General features: G+C 39.2%; 1 protein-coding gene across 1 annotated transcript in view; it reads left to right on the forward strand.

Moving 5' to 3' along the window:
- The first annotated feature begins 760 nt into the window (after positions 1–760).
- il1rapl1a (interleukin 1 receptor accessory protein-like 1a) overlaps positions 761–14,514 on the forward strand; it is a 68,182-nt gene continuing 54,428 nt past the window's right edge. The window contains exons 1-2 of the mRNA XM_079463520.1: positions 761–1,134; positions 11,497–11,594. Of these exons, the coding sequence (XP_079319646.1) occupies positions 11,510–11,594 (85 nt within the window). The 5' untranslated portion in view covers positions 761–1,134; positions 11,497–11,509. The remainder of the gene's footprint in view (positions 1,135–11,496; positions 11,595–14,514) is intronic.

Genomic DNA, 14,514 nt, shown 5'->3' on the forward strand with positions numbered 1-14,514 from the left:
GGTCTCAAGGCTGTCTCTTTTCAGAGCTCACTTATAACATTTGCACACATACACACACATTTCGTCTCTAAGTTTAAAGTAATAGTTCACCAAAAAGGATAATTCTGTTTCTATTTACTCATGCTGTTCCAGACCTGTTTGACTGACTATCTTTCATCCGTCCAATACAAAGCGAAGTGTAGTCATATCTCTTTTTAAAACTGTAAAAGCACATTGAGACAGGGGTAATTAAGCTCCAAAAGTTGTAATAAACGTATACAAAATGTAGGTCATAAGTCTCATTAATAGCTTTTTTTGCCTAATATATATTCCAGTCCCCGATCTCAAGTATAAATCAGATGTGTATGCTTTCAAAAATGAATACGGTTCAGAGTGAATAAGGGCTTACATTTCAGGCTATTCCTCACACAAAACTGTAATATGGCTGCATGCAGTATGCAGAAAATATTGGACAAAACTTGTACGGTATGATGATTATGTTGGACACTAGTGAGATGCATTACAAGCATAGCGCAAAACATTTTCTTTTGAATTTCCCAAAAGAAAGGAAACCATATGGAAATGTAACGAAAAAAAGACGAGTAAATGATATCTGAGATTCGATTTAGTTGAGCGATTCCTTTAGCTGAAGGTGTTCCTTAAGCCACATAGCCATCCGCCGTCGTAGCGCACGTAGGTTTTCGGGGCGGACTTTAGGACCATGGAGAGTTCTCCCACAGTAGCGAGCGCACACAGTGCGTTTTGAAGAGGAAACCCCCACAGGAGCTCTTGCTGCCGGATACCTGAGACATCTCAAATCGTCCCTTTCCTCGCGCCGCAACCGATCGACGAGCGCACGGCGCGCCAAGGAATGCGCAGGACTGTCCGCTGGAAGAGGGCGCGCGGTCACGCCATGGGTCCCCCTTCATGATCTATGAGTTTCTATTGCGTTCTGATGCCGTAAAGTCACAGAGACCCTTGGAAACCTTTTGAATTCTCCTTCAAGCAGCGTCTGTATTGGAATAAACTCAGCTGGTGAATTTGTCTTCGGATGGATCATTTGGTCAGATTCCCCATTCACCGTGATGCGCGCTCGCTCCTTTTTCAAGTGTCTTATTGACTGACCGCGGATCAATTTTTGGACGTGGGTTGACGGTAAGCTCGTGCTCAGTGTTAGTTTACCATGCGAAGTTTGAAGTGTGTATGTGTGTGTGTGTGTGTGTGTGTGTGTGTGTGGTTTTGGAGAGGTTTCATGGCGATGCGGGGGTGGCGAGGTGATCTGCGCTAGCTCGTGAAGATGCCAGTGTACTCTAACCTTTACGAAATAACATCTAAATGTGGGGTTCAATGCACGGTTTATGACAACTCGTTTTTGGTGAAGGTATAATTCTAGGGAGAGACTCGCGAGTGCGTCAAGAACGTATCCCGGTTGTCTTTAAGAAAATCAAGAGGAAAAACAAATGATTTCCAATTATGGAAATGTGGCCGATATCGTCACTTGTGACATTTTTATGTCAGTCAAGAACAACCTTCCACTTCCCATTAACGTAATGCGAAAAATTGTATTATACGTTTTTTCTTTTTACATTATGCAAATTATTTAACGTTAAACATGGTTGCTGTACTTGACATTTTTGCTGATTTTTCTAAATCTTTGTGCATACATATTCGTATTACTGTAAACAGTATAAAATGAGAATCTTCCCTAATAATGACGAGAAATACAAACAAACTTAAAAGTAACGCTTCCGTCACACTGAGAATGAAAATGTCGTGTTCTTATCCTCTTTAATTTCGTGTTAAGTTGTCAGATTTTTCCTTCAGATTCTTTCATAAACAGAATTTCAGGTGAGATTCGTTAACATCTTGATATAAACCACGGACATTTTATACGCTCACAAAATGTAAGATTCTTTTTCAAATCGTCGTCTTTACATTATTGGCAAAACGACGGTAGAGTGTTTATTCCAATTGCGCTACTTTTGAAACCCCACTATCAGTATATTACATTTTAGCTTGATTGATTAAATGTAAAATAAAAACGCAATGTGCGGCACCGTTTGAGGTAGCTTGTTTAAAGGCGGTGTTTGCGGGAGTATTGCACCCTCCTGCGATGGTATGGACAGAACACACACACACACAAGCACTGCAGTGGCGTCTGATCACAGTCTGAGAGAGAGAGAGAGAGAGAGAGAGAGAGAGAGAGAGAGAGAGAGAGAGAGAGAGAGAGAGAGAGAGATCGCAACGAAGAGAACAACAATCTGCTCCTGAAACCGGCTGCTACAGTTTAAACCTCTTGTGAGCTTTTCACTCTTGAAGCTGTTAACTCTGGTTCGTTTTTTTACCCTGGGTAGATTTACAGTTATCTTGAGTTACATGTGTTCGCTGTTTCCTACAGTGCATAGTCCTCGTAGATAGATTTAACATCGCGTGTTTGTAAATCTTGGATTAACGTTCTTGTTTGCATATTTACAAGCTTACTAACTTGGGATACATTTTGGACCAAATGTTAAAGTGTCTCATTCTCAATTTATGTTTGCTGGTACTGTTTGATAGTAAACACTGAAACTAACACTATTGCACACTTATATTTAGGATTTACTTTAATTTCTGCTCAGTAAATGACCATTTGTCTGTTGCTTTGTCATTTGATATAGCAATTTCTGTCATTTATATGGTTATAAAATATGTATATTAACCAAGGGTTAAGCATAAGTGGCTGTTTCAAATCCCTCATATTTTCTTTGAGGAATTGTTGTTAGAAGGTAAATAAAATTGCTTCTGTTTTATTTATTTTGGAGTATCTTGGTTGTATAGACTAAAAGCATTGTTAATGCTGCAATTTACAGGGTGTGGGGGTGCACTAAACAATGCATAAGAATCAACAAACCCGAGGCATGGAAATTAAGACATGTCATGGAGGAAGAGCTACGATTCTGTTCCAATGAATTTTCATAAACACGCACAGCCCTCCCTTCCCTTGTGCCACCCACCAAATGTTTCAATCCAATGTGTAGCCTTACTGCATTTGTTATCAGATCAGTGTCAACTAGTCAATTTCTTAATACTAATAATTACTTTCGTTTTATCCCTCAGACCTGTTCCAAGAATCCATATATGAAAATTTGACAAAAATGACTTTGACAGTCCCATTGACTCCTCTTAAAGAAACTGTCACTCAGGTTTGGATGTGGCATCAGGCACAGCTCGTGTTTATTGTGTATGTGTGTGTGCACTTTTATAAAGAATGCATCTATTCCCATGGTGCGGCTCTTATTGCCTAGGGTCAGTTGGAAGGAGGACACACGCACACACTTTAAGCTATGGGGAGCAGAGGGGATCCAAGAAGATCTGGCTTCGGCGTGTGTCATCACCAGCAGCATTTGGATGCCCTATTAATAAGAAAGGCATGTTCTGTCGTGAGCTTATTTTTAGCCTGGAGCATTGGTTAGCCACTTGTCGATAAAATCTGTGAGGGAGATATCGCAGAAGCCAGCAGGAAACCAATAAGCGTTAAGATGCGGCCGTCTTTGATGTGATTGGCGCAATGATTGGTCATTTGACTGTGAGGCGTTCTGATAGGACAGCTCTGTCTATCTTGAGAAGCTAAGCGCGTCTGTCTGAACGTTTTTAGCCCTGATACATCAGCAGTTCAAATCAAGATCACATATCACTTCTGTGACAAAACCACTGTGATTGTTGCCCCTGATCCGTGGAAAGTCACGTCTGCCGGGTCTGATAAAAGCATGCATGTGTAATTTAAAGTCATGCGCCGCTATCAATTTTTCAAAAACCTGCTTTAGCACAATGCACACTCCGGTTGAACTCCAGATTAAAAAGCTTTTCCGGGTAAATTGGAGTAAACAGGTTGTGAGTTTGTTGCTCTTTTGATTTTGATGCGAAATGGCTCGTGTGGCAGAAACAGTCATTGTTATAAAATGGCTCAAAATCTTGGATGGTTTCAACTTGTAAAGCGGTATGTTGGTTTGTTTGTGTGCGCGAATGGAGCATGTACGGGAGATGGTTCTATTGTTTTCCCGGCAAACAAAACACACTCTCGAGAACCCCAGTTTCTATGGGACCACTTTGCCGGGCACAATATCAATAAGAAGCTTCTCGCTATCTGTGTGTGTGTGTTTGTGGGTATGTGTGCATAATGAGAAGAGTATGCTGTGGGAAAGCCCTCATTATAAAACAGTTTGAGCTCTCAGGCCATTAAAGTCAAGTAGATAGAGAGTGAGGGAGAGTGTGGAGGATACTCGGGTGGATTGCTGATGATTGAAACAATAAGTTTGTTCTCTATTGTCTTGTCAGTAATGACTGCTATTGGAATCCTTTGGGATGAAACATGTTGTCAGCTCTTGTCCAGGTGATGCTTGTGACCTGCGGTTCATTGATTGGTTTTCTCAAAAGAACAGTAATCGATTGGTAATAAGAGAAGAGATAGCATTGATCTTGGGTTGGCGAGAAGTTGCGGGGTCTTTTGGGAAAGTCAAAGCCGATTTCACGTGAAAACATGAAGCGGCCTTATTTGAAGCGTGGATGGGTGAGAATCATCATCACCCATTGGACCTCATGGGGGTGGGGTTAAAATTTGAAGGATGACACATCCACATGAATAAATTTGAAGATGATGGTGCCGCATATACAGTATATTTGTACACAAGTGTGCGGTGCAAAATATGCAACTCAAATTGATGCACGCACGCATAAACTCATTTACTGCTGGATTTCCTGTGGCTGATGAAGTCTGACATGCAATCTTTTCTTGAGTTTTTTTCAAGCTCTCTTTCTCTCTATTACCGTCACTTTCTATCTCCCTTAAGACTGTCAAGCTGTCAGAACCCTCGCTGATTCCCACCGAACGGTATTGAAACCTGCCGTGTGTATGGTGGCGTATGCACGTCGGTGCGAGTGTGTGTTTGTGCAGACCCAATTTAATCTCATATGCAAGGAAGGTATCTGGCACTTGCAATATGACAAGAGTTTTCAGTCTATGAGGCACTTCTTACCCTGCTTCTAGTCAAAAAATACTTCTGTATGTTTCTGTTACACCCTTGTTCATTCATTTATACATTATTGATTTTAGACAGACAGTAAAACTTGACACCCGATCTCGCTTTACGGGCTCAAAATTTCTCGATTTTATTCGCACGGCTCGTGTTGGCCGCAATTTGATAAGAACCTCATTTTGCTCTCTCTCGTCATTTAACCTTGAAATATAAGCCTGCGACAAATGCGCTGGATTCTAAGCCTGACAACGTTTGATGAAATTGGGTATCTGAATCCATTTTCTGTCCTCTCTCCATAAATGAGATGGTGCAGTCATTTACAGCGACGAAACTGAGTCAGGAACCTAGTCATCAGTCAGAAAAGCAGCCCAATAATGACAATCACAGTAATTCTGAAAACATTGGATGGGATGAAGATTTGGATTGAACTGGAATAAGGATTTCCCAAAGGGAGAAATGTTTTATTTGAGAGCATTGTCAGCTCTTTTAAAACAACATTATACTGCAATATGGTTCCATTAGCTAATGCATTAGGTATCATAAACTAACAATGAATCTGTTACAGCATTTCTTAACCCAGGTTTATATTCCTTTATAAATTATGCTTTTGTTCATTGTTAATTCATGATCATTCATAATAAATTAACCAATGGTAATTCATACAAAGTAATATTCGAAAAAGGTTCAAGTAAATTCTCATCCACATTCAATTTTCTTTTTCACTTGATTCTTTTTCATTATTGTGATTCCATATATGTCACGTAGCTTTGTTGGCGTGTTTCTATTGTTTGTTGACAGTTATTGGAGTAGTACAAAATACTTCATTAGTGTTACGCCGATATTTGAATGGAGATGGGTGTTGTGTTATGATCAGGTTTGTTTGGATCGTGGATATGTTAAGAGTACTTCTGACTGTTGTAGGTCTTTGTTGAATATGATTGTTTTGGACACTGGAGTGTCGTTGGTGAGCTATGACATTGGTAATGCTTTGTATAGTACATTCAAGTATCATTTTTTAAATTGTGTACTTTCAGTCAGATGGTTAATAGACTTAGATTTCTGATGAGGGTTTTTCCGGTAATGTCAAGAGGTGATACTCCAAATGTTTTCAAATGTGATTTTCTTTCCCTATTCTGTTTTATTATCTTTATATATGTTGAATTAAAATAGCCTTTATGAGCATGACTTTATTATGGAAGCCCAGAAGAAAATGCGTCTGCTGATTTAATGAAGCTCTCAGTTGTGTTTCGTTTTAAAGTTCCGCTTCAGATTTTTCATGTAAAATTCATAGCATGTAGCAATGAAATTAGCCCTTGAAGGTGCTAATGATTACAGGTAAAGTTCATAAATATTGTTGATTGTTTTGTCTTAGACAATCTGAGCACTGTTTGATCTACCGTGAAACTAACATGAGAAACAAGAGACAAAATTGACTGTTCACCTGGAAATACATACTTTCTTCCTTTTCTCATCATTAACCTAATTGCTATCTTGGAAACAACTGAGAGGTTTCATTTGTTATTTTTATTTCCATGACTCTCAGTTTTTCTAAGCTTACAACAGTGGTAATCAAACTGTATATTAGCAGTTAAAAACAAACAGTAAGTCTAGATGTATTGATTGAAGCCTCATTATAAGTCAAGGAATTGCAATGGCTCACTTGTTAAGCTTTTGTGCCAGACGGAAAATTTAAGTTGCAAAAACTCCTACCATGTTTTTATGATCAAGCTTAGTCTTAGGCTTTTATATTTCAGTTTTTATTGATTTATTTGAATTGTAAATAATATTTTGGCTAAAGGTCTTCTGTCGTTTTGTGTATGCTTTTTCTCCAGAAAAAGCTGCTTGACTTTAACTTAAGTTATAGTTTTCATGCTTATGTCTTGGGCTGAGCATCCGTTAACTCCTCCCCTTCAACCGTCAGTCTGCTGCCCGTTCCATTTTTAAATGCAACAGCTGTTTTCATACAGCCAGCCAAATCGCAGAGAAAGACACAAATTTTCTCATTAGAAATTCCATTTCACTCGGAAATGCGTCAAAATACGGAAGTAAAAACGATCGCAACTTCCGGTTCACGGGGACTTTAATGTTTTTAGTCGTCTGATAATATCAGTGTGCCAATTTGATGGTAAGGGTCTATACTGTAAATCTTGAGTCTTACGGTAAACATTTGTACATTAATAAATGCAATTATTTAAAATCTAATCAATCTGAACAATAGCTGTCATAATGCTAAAAAAGATAAACGCACCAGCAATCTCTACAAATCACATCTCAATTATAAAATTCACCGGACAAAAGGTTTGGAAAATCTGGGGGTCAAACATACACATGTCATGTTAGATGTCATTTAAATAGAAGACCTTACGTTTCTTAGAAAGGCAAGCTCTTTTTTTCTTTGCCACCCATTATCTTTGCTGGCCTTTTGACCATCTATGATCTGTTCCTTTTGGACTTTTGACTGAGAATGGGTCGGTCTGGTGAGGGGATTAGTGGTGCTGTGTGTCTGGAGGTGGTGTAGGAGAGCAGTAATACTTAATAATTAATCACCATCACCAGTGCAGAGCATGGAAGAGTACTCAGGGGTCGCTTGTTAGCCAGGGCCGATCAGTGGAGTGTGAACAGTCTGCAAGCCACTTAAACCACATACACACACATACACACTTGATCAATACTGAACTTCAATTCATGTAGGGACCACGGAAAGACTGATACGCGTGTGTCTCTGGTGGAGAGGCTGTAGTCAAGGTCACGTGTGCACTAACAAGTCCATGACATAAACAACTTTAAGGAGTCTGTACGAGACGTACATTTATTGTTTCTCAATTCCTGCTTATGCACTCAGTCATACACACGCACGTACTTGAACGCACACACAATTTATGCCCCCGAGCATGTTCGACTTCTGCTCTGATATTTGGCTGGCATGTAGAAGCTGGAACTGCTACAATAAATAATGGAGTCCACAAAGACCAGCTTGGTCTTTATCTTTTTTTCATACGCACAAATACAAGCCCACACCTAGGGAAACGCACATATGTGCAAGACCGCGTTTATTTGCCTCACTGACATCTATATGTAACGTCTGAATATAGATGCAGGTATGGTTGTCCTTGAGTCATTCGTTCTGCCGTGTCGTGAGCGTACGTGTGTGTGTGTTGGTTTTAACAGTGTGTGTTTCTCTGTTCATAACTCAGCACTCTTCCTCCAGGGGCACTGTTATATTTACCGCATGGTAAATGTGTTGACTGTCAGACCTGGAGGTGTGGAGAGTTTAAATTGGATTAAATCATAAAATCACCACATCAATCATTCACAGCTGGTCCATCCGCAACACGCCTGTCCGCACGTGTGCACGTACGTGCGCGGATATTAGCTCCAATGAGAAATAAGGAATACCTTCTGTACACATCCTTCACTGGACCGTAATTGAATTGCCGGTGGTGACTATGAAGAAAGCATCGTTCATAGACTGATTTGATCTTTGAAATGTTCAGCGGAGGAGATTGTGGAAATGTGTGGCTGTATTATTAGTGGGTTTTGCTAAGGCATGCATCTCTATTACTTTTGAACAAGCCCTGAACCCAAATCTTAATCTCTCTCATTACCAATAACTCAAATCGTGTGGGTTGTTGAGGTTAGGTTTGCCTTTTTTTTGTGAAGGAATCTGAAATGTTTTGCCCTGCGGATGATGAATTTATGGAAAGCCATAGTCATATCTTAAGGCCCAGAATATTAGAGGTTTTAGGATATGGGGTCTTTTGAGTTAGGCAGTTAAGCAATCACTTTTCACTCAGAACAGACTAAAAGCCGCATAGCAACACCTTGTAAACCTGCTAGAAGAGGAGCATGAAGTTTTTCACATCTCATGTTTACCGAAAATGCTAAAATGTGTTTTACCTTGACGTTACGTTGCATACTAAATGATGTCAGGGATTCATTAAAGCTTGAATCAATGGTCCCGTACACATTAACGGCTGGCTTGGAAAATGTGAAATCCTTAACATTTTACCTTTTCACAAATTTTCAGTCTGTCTGTTAGTCTCTCTCCTCTTTTAGAACCCAGAGATTATGTGTGGGAGAGGGATGATAAGCTCTTTAAAGAGATCACAAGAGCACTTTCTCTCTTTCGTCCCTCTGTCTTTTTAACACACACGGACACATCAACACTCCCACACACACACACACACAAATGTCTATTAACCTTTCAAATGCTACTGTTCCTGATGGGATTTAGACCTTCCAGTGTCTGAATTTGGCATGCAATTCTTCATCAGTAGAATGTAATTGTAAGATAATTGCGGTTGAACAGGAATGGTTTGCGCACACTTATTAAGTTTACATGAATTACGTTAAATAGACGGGAAACGGGTTATAATAGCGTTATTGGATCGGGTATATAACGTATAAGATCTTGGAGGGAATTTTAAGAATCCTGTTTAGCTGTGGGGTGTAATTTAGGGCCCACAAAGTGACAGAAGCTGTGCATCATAGGGTAAATCATGGTGACAGGGTTGTGAAAAAGGGATTATGAACCTGAAATGTTGTTAAAGTGACTTATCTATCGGAGACTTGAAAATAAACCGAGGCAGATTGGGAGTAATTGACATAACCTGTCAAGCACTGAGTGTCCAGCAGTGTGGTTCACCTGATCTAAGTCTTTAATTTATTTTTATAAATGCCTAAATCTTAATATATAAAATAAAAGTAAGAATGTGTCATTCTGCAGGGCTATTTAATGAATCAATAATCAAAATTTCAACTACCCAGTGCATTTGCACTTAAATTCAGAAACCAGTCTGTGTCTGTGTGTCTTTATTAATGAATATTTCAGGCAATTACGTGTTCAATGGACTTTAGAAGCTTGTACATAGCGTTCAAATGTCATGTTGGTCTTTCTAATCGCTCTCCTCATTTATTCTGTCACTTTGTAATGGAGATGAATTGCAGTTTTTTTATCTTATTTGTTAACTAGTTTGATTAAAATGAACATTGGGATTTTTACATTATATTTGCTTTCTCATTTTTGAGTCTTGGTTATATGGTGAAATGATTCATACACAAGCAACTTGTCTTGGAAGCACAAAATGCACTGCTTGACTTTACCCGGAGCTATTTCGAGTAAAGAGTGCAGAAGAATATCCTCATAAATTGTTATATGTCTAGTGGTAATATTTCTTTTCCGTGGCCGTATAGAGTACTTTATGTCCTTTATTACTCGAAGGAAAGAGAAAACAAAAAAGTAATAATTGTGCCCTTATTCTGTTATTGGAATCACTTGGTTCCCTCTGAAAATAGATTTCTGTTCCCTCTCAGATATGGAAATCGTATGGACGCTGTGCACAGGCAGCAAACAGAGATTAAAATAGATTTCAAATATTAACACAGAAACTCAGGTGATTGAGTGGCTGTGTGGCAAGGCACAGAAATCAGATAAAATATGAAGAAGTCTTATGTTAATTTGATTTGACCAAGAAGATTGTATCTCTCTTTGCTTTGTCTCAAGCATATATAAAGTAAAACACAGAAATGTCTGAATTTCTGAGAAATTCAATTTTGCAGACTGTGCATATTACTACAGGAACTTGGTAAATGAAGTACAGAAGGAATGAAAATCCATTATAAATAAATGCAACCATGCAACAGGTAAACTAACTTCTATAATATATATGTATTATTATAGAGCTGTTGAAATAATTAAGAATCCATTCTTCATTTGCATTTAATCCGCATTTTAGATTTTGGCCATTCCAGTCCAGTGTCTGTTGAATTTCAACAAAATCAAACCTCAGGAGTGACATAAAGTCATTCAACACCAATGTGAATGACTGACAGCGAGGTCAGGTTATCACATAAAACACATATTTTTTACTTTTGTAGAAATATAAATTTTGTATTGATTATAGTGCATGTTTTCTTTGCAGTATTTGATGTCCGAAAAAATACAGAGCATCTTTTCTGTTATTTTGACCTTCGTTTTCTGCAAATAGAAACAATGTCAATCAATGTCTCCATGGTTTGGTGTACATACAATGGAAGTTAACGGGGGCTATTGTTGTGTGGCCAATGCACTGGGTATTTGAGCCACAATGTTTACCCTGCTGAATGACCAGCATCAGCACCCATCCTGGTCCAGGTTGTTAAATGCTTTGTATTGCTATTCTTGTGCTGGGTTGTGAACCCAAAAAAACTTTCAGCAAATAAGCCTGGGTGACTAAAGAATGTCCCTGGGCAAACAAGTTAAAACACCCGGTGGGTAATGCGCCAGCATCCAAAACACAGCATATGTTGGTAATCATCTGCAATTTGACCTGCTATTGGCTTTCTGCATAGTTGTCTCCGCACGAGGATTGTTGTCTCCGCACAAGGATTTTAACATCAATAAATTCACATTTTACTTTGTAGTCCTGAGCTTATAGAGAAAGCGGATGCATCATTGCATGCAGGTATGCGGGTGATTGTATGTTGTCTGTATAACATGTGAGGTTTGTCTCTCTACTTCCATCAGGTCGGAGAAGAAGATGACAGCTCTCAACCCAGTGCTGTTTCTGCTCTGCGGTGTCTCTGTGTCTATGACGCTGAAGGTTGTATCGAAGAGGGGCTCAGGTACGTCCACCGTCTCTCTCTCTCTCTCTCTCTCTCTCTCTTTCTTATTAATCACAGAGGGACGCTTCAAGTTTTAAAGCGGAACATCAAATAGTATTTTACGCCATAATGAAAGCCGCTATGCTAAACTGTGCTCACGGGCCATGTGACCGTATGTATTAAAGCTTGATTTAATGCAATATTGACGGTGAAGGTCATTCGTGTGTGTTCAGAGAGTGTGTGTGTGCTTTCCCTCATGCATCACCAAACTACACATACACACAAATGGGAACACGTGTAAACACACACATGCAATTTTTCAACAGAGAACAGGTTGGGAAGAGAGAAGTGCCAGCCCATCTGTCAGAGGTGATACTCTAATGTGGGTGTGTGGGGAGGAGGGTGTCTGTGGGTGTTTTAGATTTTGTGTGAGAAATTGTGTGTGTGTGTGTGTTTGACTGACTGACTAGGCAAAAGAGCACAAAATGAGAGCCAAGACCACCGTGTACTCCAGATAATTAGGTGCAGGGAGGTGTTATGAGTTCAGCCGCAGTTTGATGTTCCTCAGGACAAAATAATATTTTTTTCCCATAGCATAATGAGCGCACAGAAGAAGAGTCACTCAATTACCGCAAACTCAAACTGTTCACTGAAAAGGATAAAAAAATATGAACCCTATTTCATTGTTGGCTAAAAGAACGGGTTACAGACATATTGCGGGAACTTTTAAGTACATGTTCACTTCATCCCCTTAAATAAGGCATGAAATGGCATGGGCAACCAAGTGTGTTCATAAAAGGGCTATTCTCTCAAATATTAATATTTTGTTGTCATTTACACACCCCTCATGTGCTGCAAAAATTAATTTATCCACTTGTGGTCCAGTGAACTGTGCGCCGCCATGTTGTGCAGAAGCACTTGAGGAGTCCCAGCTCGTGGTTCTTTCCCGGCTCCTGTTTCCCTCTCTCTCATTCCATAATTCCCTGTCTCACATTCCACTTACTTATCTATATAAAGGTGCAAAGGCCAAAAAAAGAATCGAAAAGAAAAGTTACCTAAGATATTGAACGCTTTTCCACAATTGCGCTGAACCGTTCTAAGCACAGTCTGAAACGGTTACAGTTATGTTTCCACGTGGGCCTGGTTCGACACGGCACGATTACGAATTTTTCTCGGCTCGTCACGGTTGTCTAACCATGCTGAATCATGCTAATGAATGCGTGCAGAGCCGTTATAGCTCAGTCTCTTGAGTTTCCAAGGCAGCGCGTAATGCGTTTGTGTTTACATTCTAAACATTTCGGTTATCAGCCCTGCGATTGAAAATGAAACCATTTACGTAACAACTGGCATGGATCGTCACGGAGTGGAACGATTAAGCCACGAGAACGATTCGGCACGATGGTGGAAAATCACTCATTGAGAGGCTGCTTACACAAGACCGTTTTCAAATAAAAATTTTAAACTTTTTATGTGTTTTGTTTGTTTGTTTACACAACAACATTTTGGGGGATAAACACTCATTTTTGACAATAGTGTTGTGTGTTGAAACGCTTTTATAATAAGCAAAGGAAAACGCTTATGTTTTGTACTCCATTGTTGTCTTCTTTTTTTAAAGAAAATATCAAGGTTACATTTAAAACAAGCAAAAACATTCTGCAAATGGGGTTATAAACTTGAATCGTTACTTAAAGGTCCAGTGTGTCATTTTTAGGATGATCTATTGATAGACATGCAATATAATATACATATGTATAAAGAGCTTACACATTGAAGAGTTATGTCTTTATTACCTTAGAATGAGCTTTTTCTATCTACATACACCGCGGGTCCCCTTGCATGTTATTTGCCATGTTCTGTCAGCCGTCGTAGTGTTTCAAAAGGGAGGGGGTTAGTGAGCGGTTGGTCGCAATTCGCAATCTTGCCACTAAATATTACTGACTGGACCTTTAAAGAAAGTTAAAACTTTCTCACCCTTATTGTTATTTATTGGTAATATATTTTAAAGATAAACTTACACATTCTTAAATTTTCTAGGTCACTTTCCTGTTCAAGAAAATGTATTTTGATTTAATTATTTTTTTATTGCTTAAAGAAATTTTTTGCAGGGTGTCAAACCAATATGACTTTCTTCCTTAAAAAGAAGAAAATATAAAGATTTCTGTTTCTGCTTTTTACACACAGTCAAAGTAATTGGGGACTCGGCCTGTCAGTCTGTAACACTTCTGCATAACATCTTATTTGTGTTTGACTGAAGCAAGAAAATCATATTGGTTTGGATTAACATGAGGGTGCTCAAATAATGCAGATTTATTTATTGTTACGTATTGTGGAATGAAATGAGCTAAATTTTATTTTAGCAAAAGGTTATTGAATGAATCATGAACAGTGGGCATTCCATTGCAGAATCGTGGTAGAGCAGAATGTTGGTTTGCTAAAACAATGCCTAAACAGCTATTTAGCTATTGTTTAAAATAGAATGGCCCTTGTTGCTAGGTGACATCAGGCGAATTGGAAAGTCGTTTCAGAGCTCATTACAGCAAGTTATTACATTTGAATGATGATGGAAGATTACAAAGAAAAACATTTTTTTGGAATGACGTCCGTTGATGAATTGCGCACAATAAGACCAGGAACGTGACGGGAATTTCTTGGAGACTTTTCAAAGCAGCGGGTTCCTGTAACTGAACAAACATGCTGCTTGCAACGCCAGGGTCAGTAGTTCAATTTCCAGCAATCGAATATACTAATAAAATATGTATACCAGGCACCAGTTGCGGAGCGGGTGGCGGGGGGGTGGCTTTTGGGGCTCAAGCCACAAACGTTTTTTTCAAAAGCCCCGAATCTATCTCAGATTTATAAAATGAATTCATTCAGTACGCTGGGTGGCAGCATTCAGCTTTAAACTCGGCCCTCCACTCCAGTCAATTTTACAGAAGAAGAC

Source organism: Barbatula barbatula, assembly GCF_947034865.1.
Source record: "Barbatula barbatula genome assembly, chromosome: 9".
Classification (NCBI taxonomy): Eukaryota; Metazoa; Chordata; class Actinopteri; order Cypriniformes; family Nemacheilidae; genus Barbatula; species Barbatula barbatula.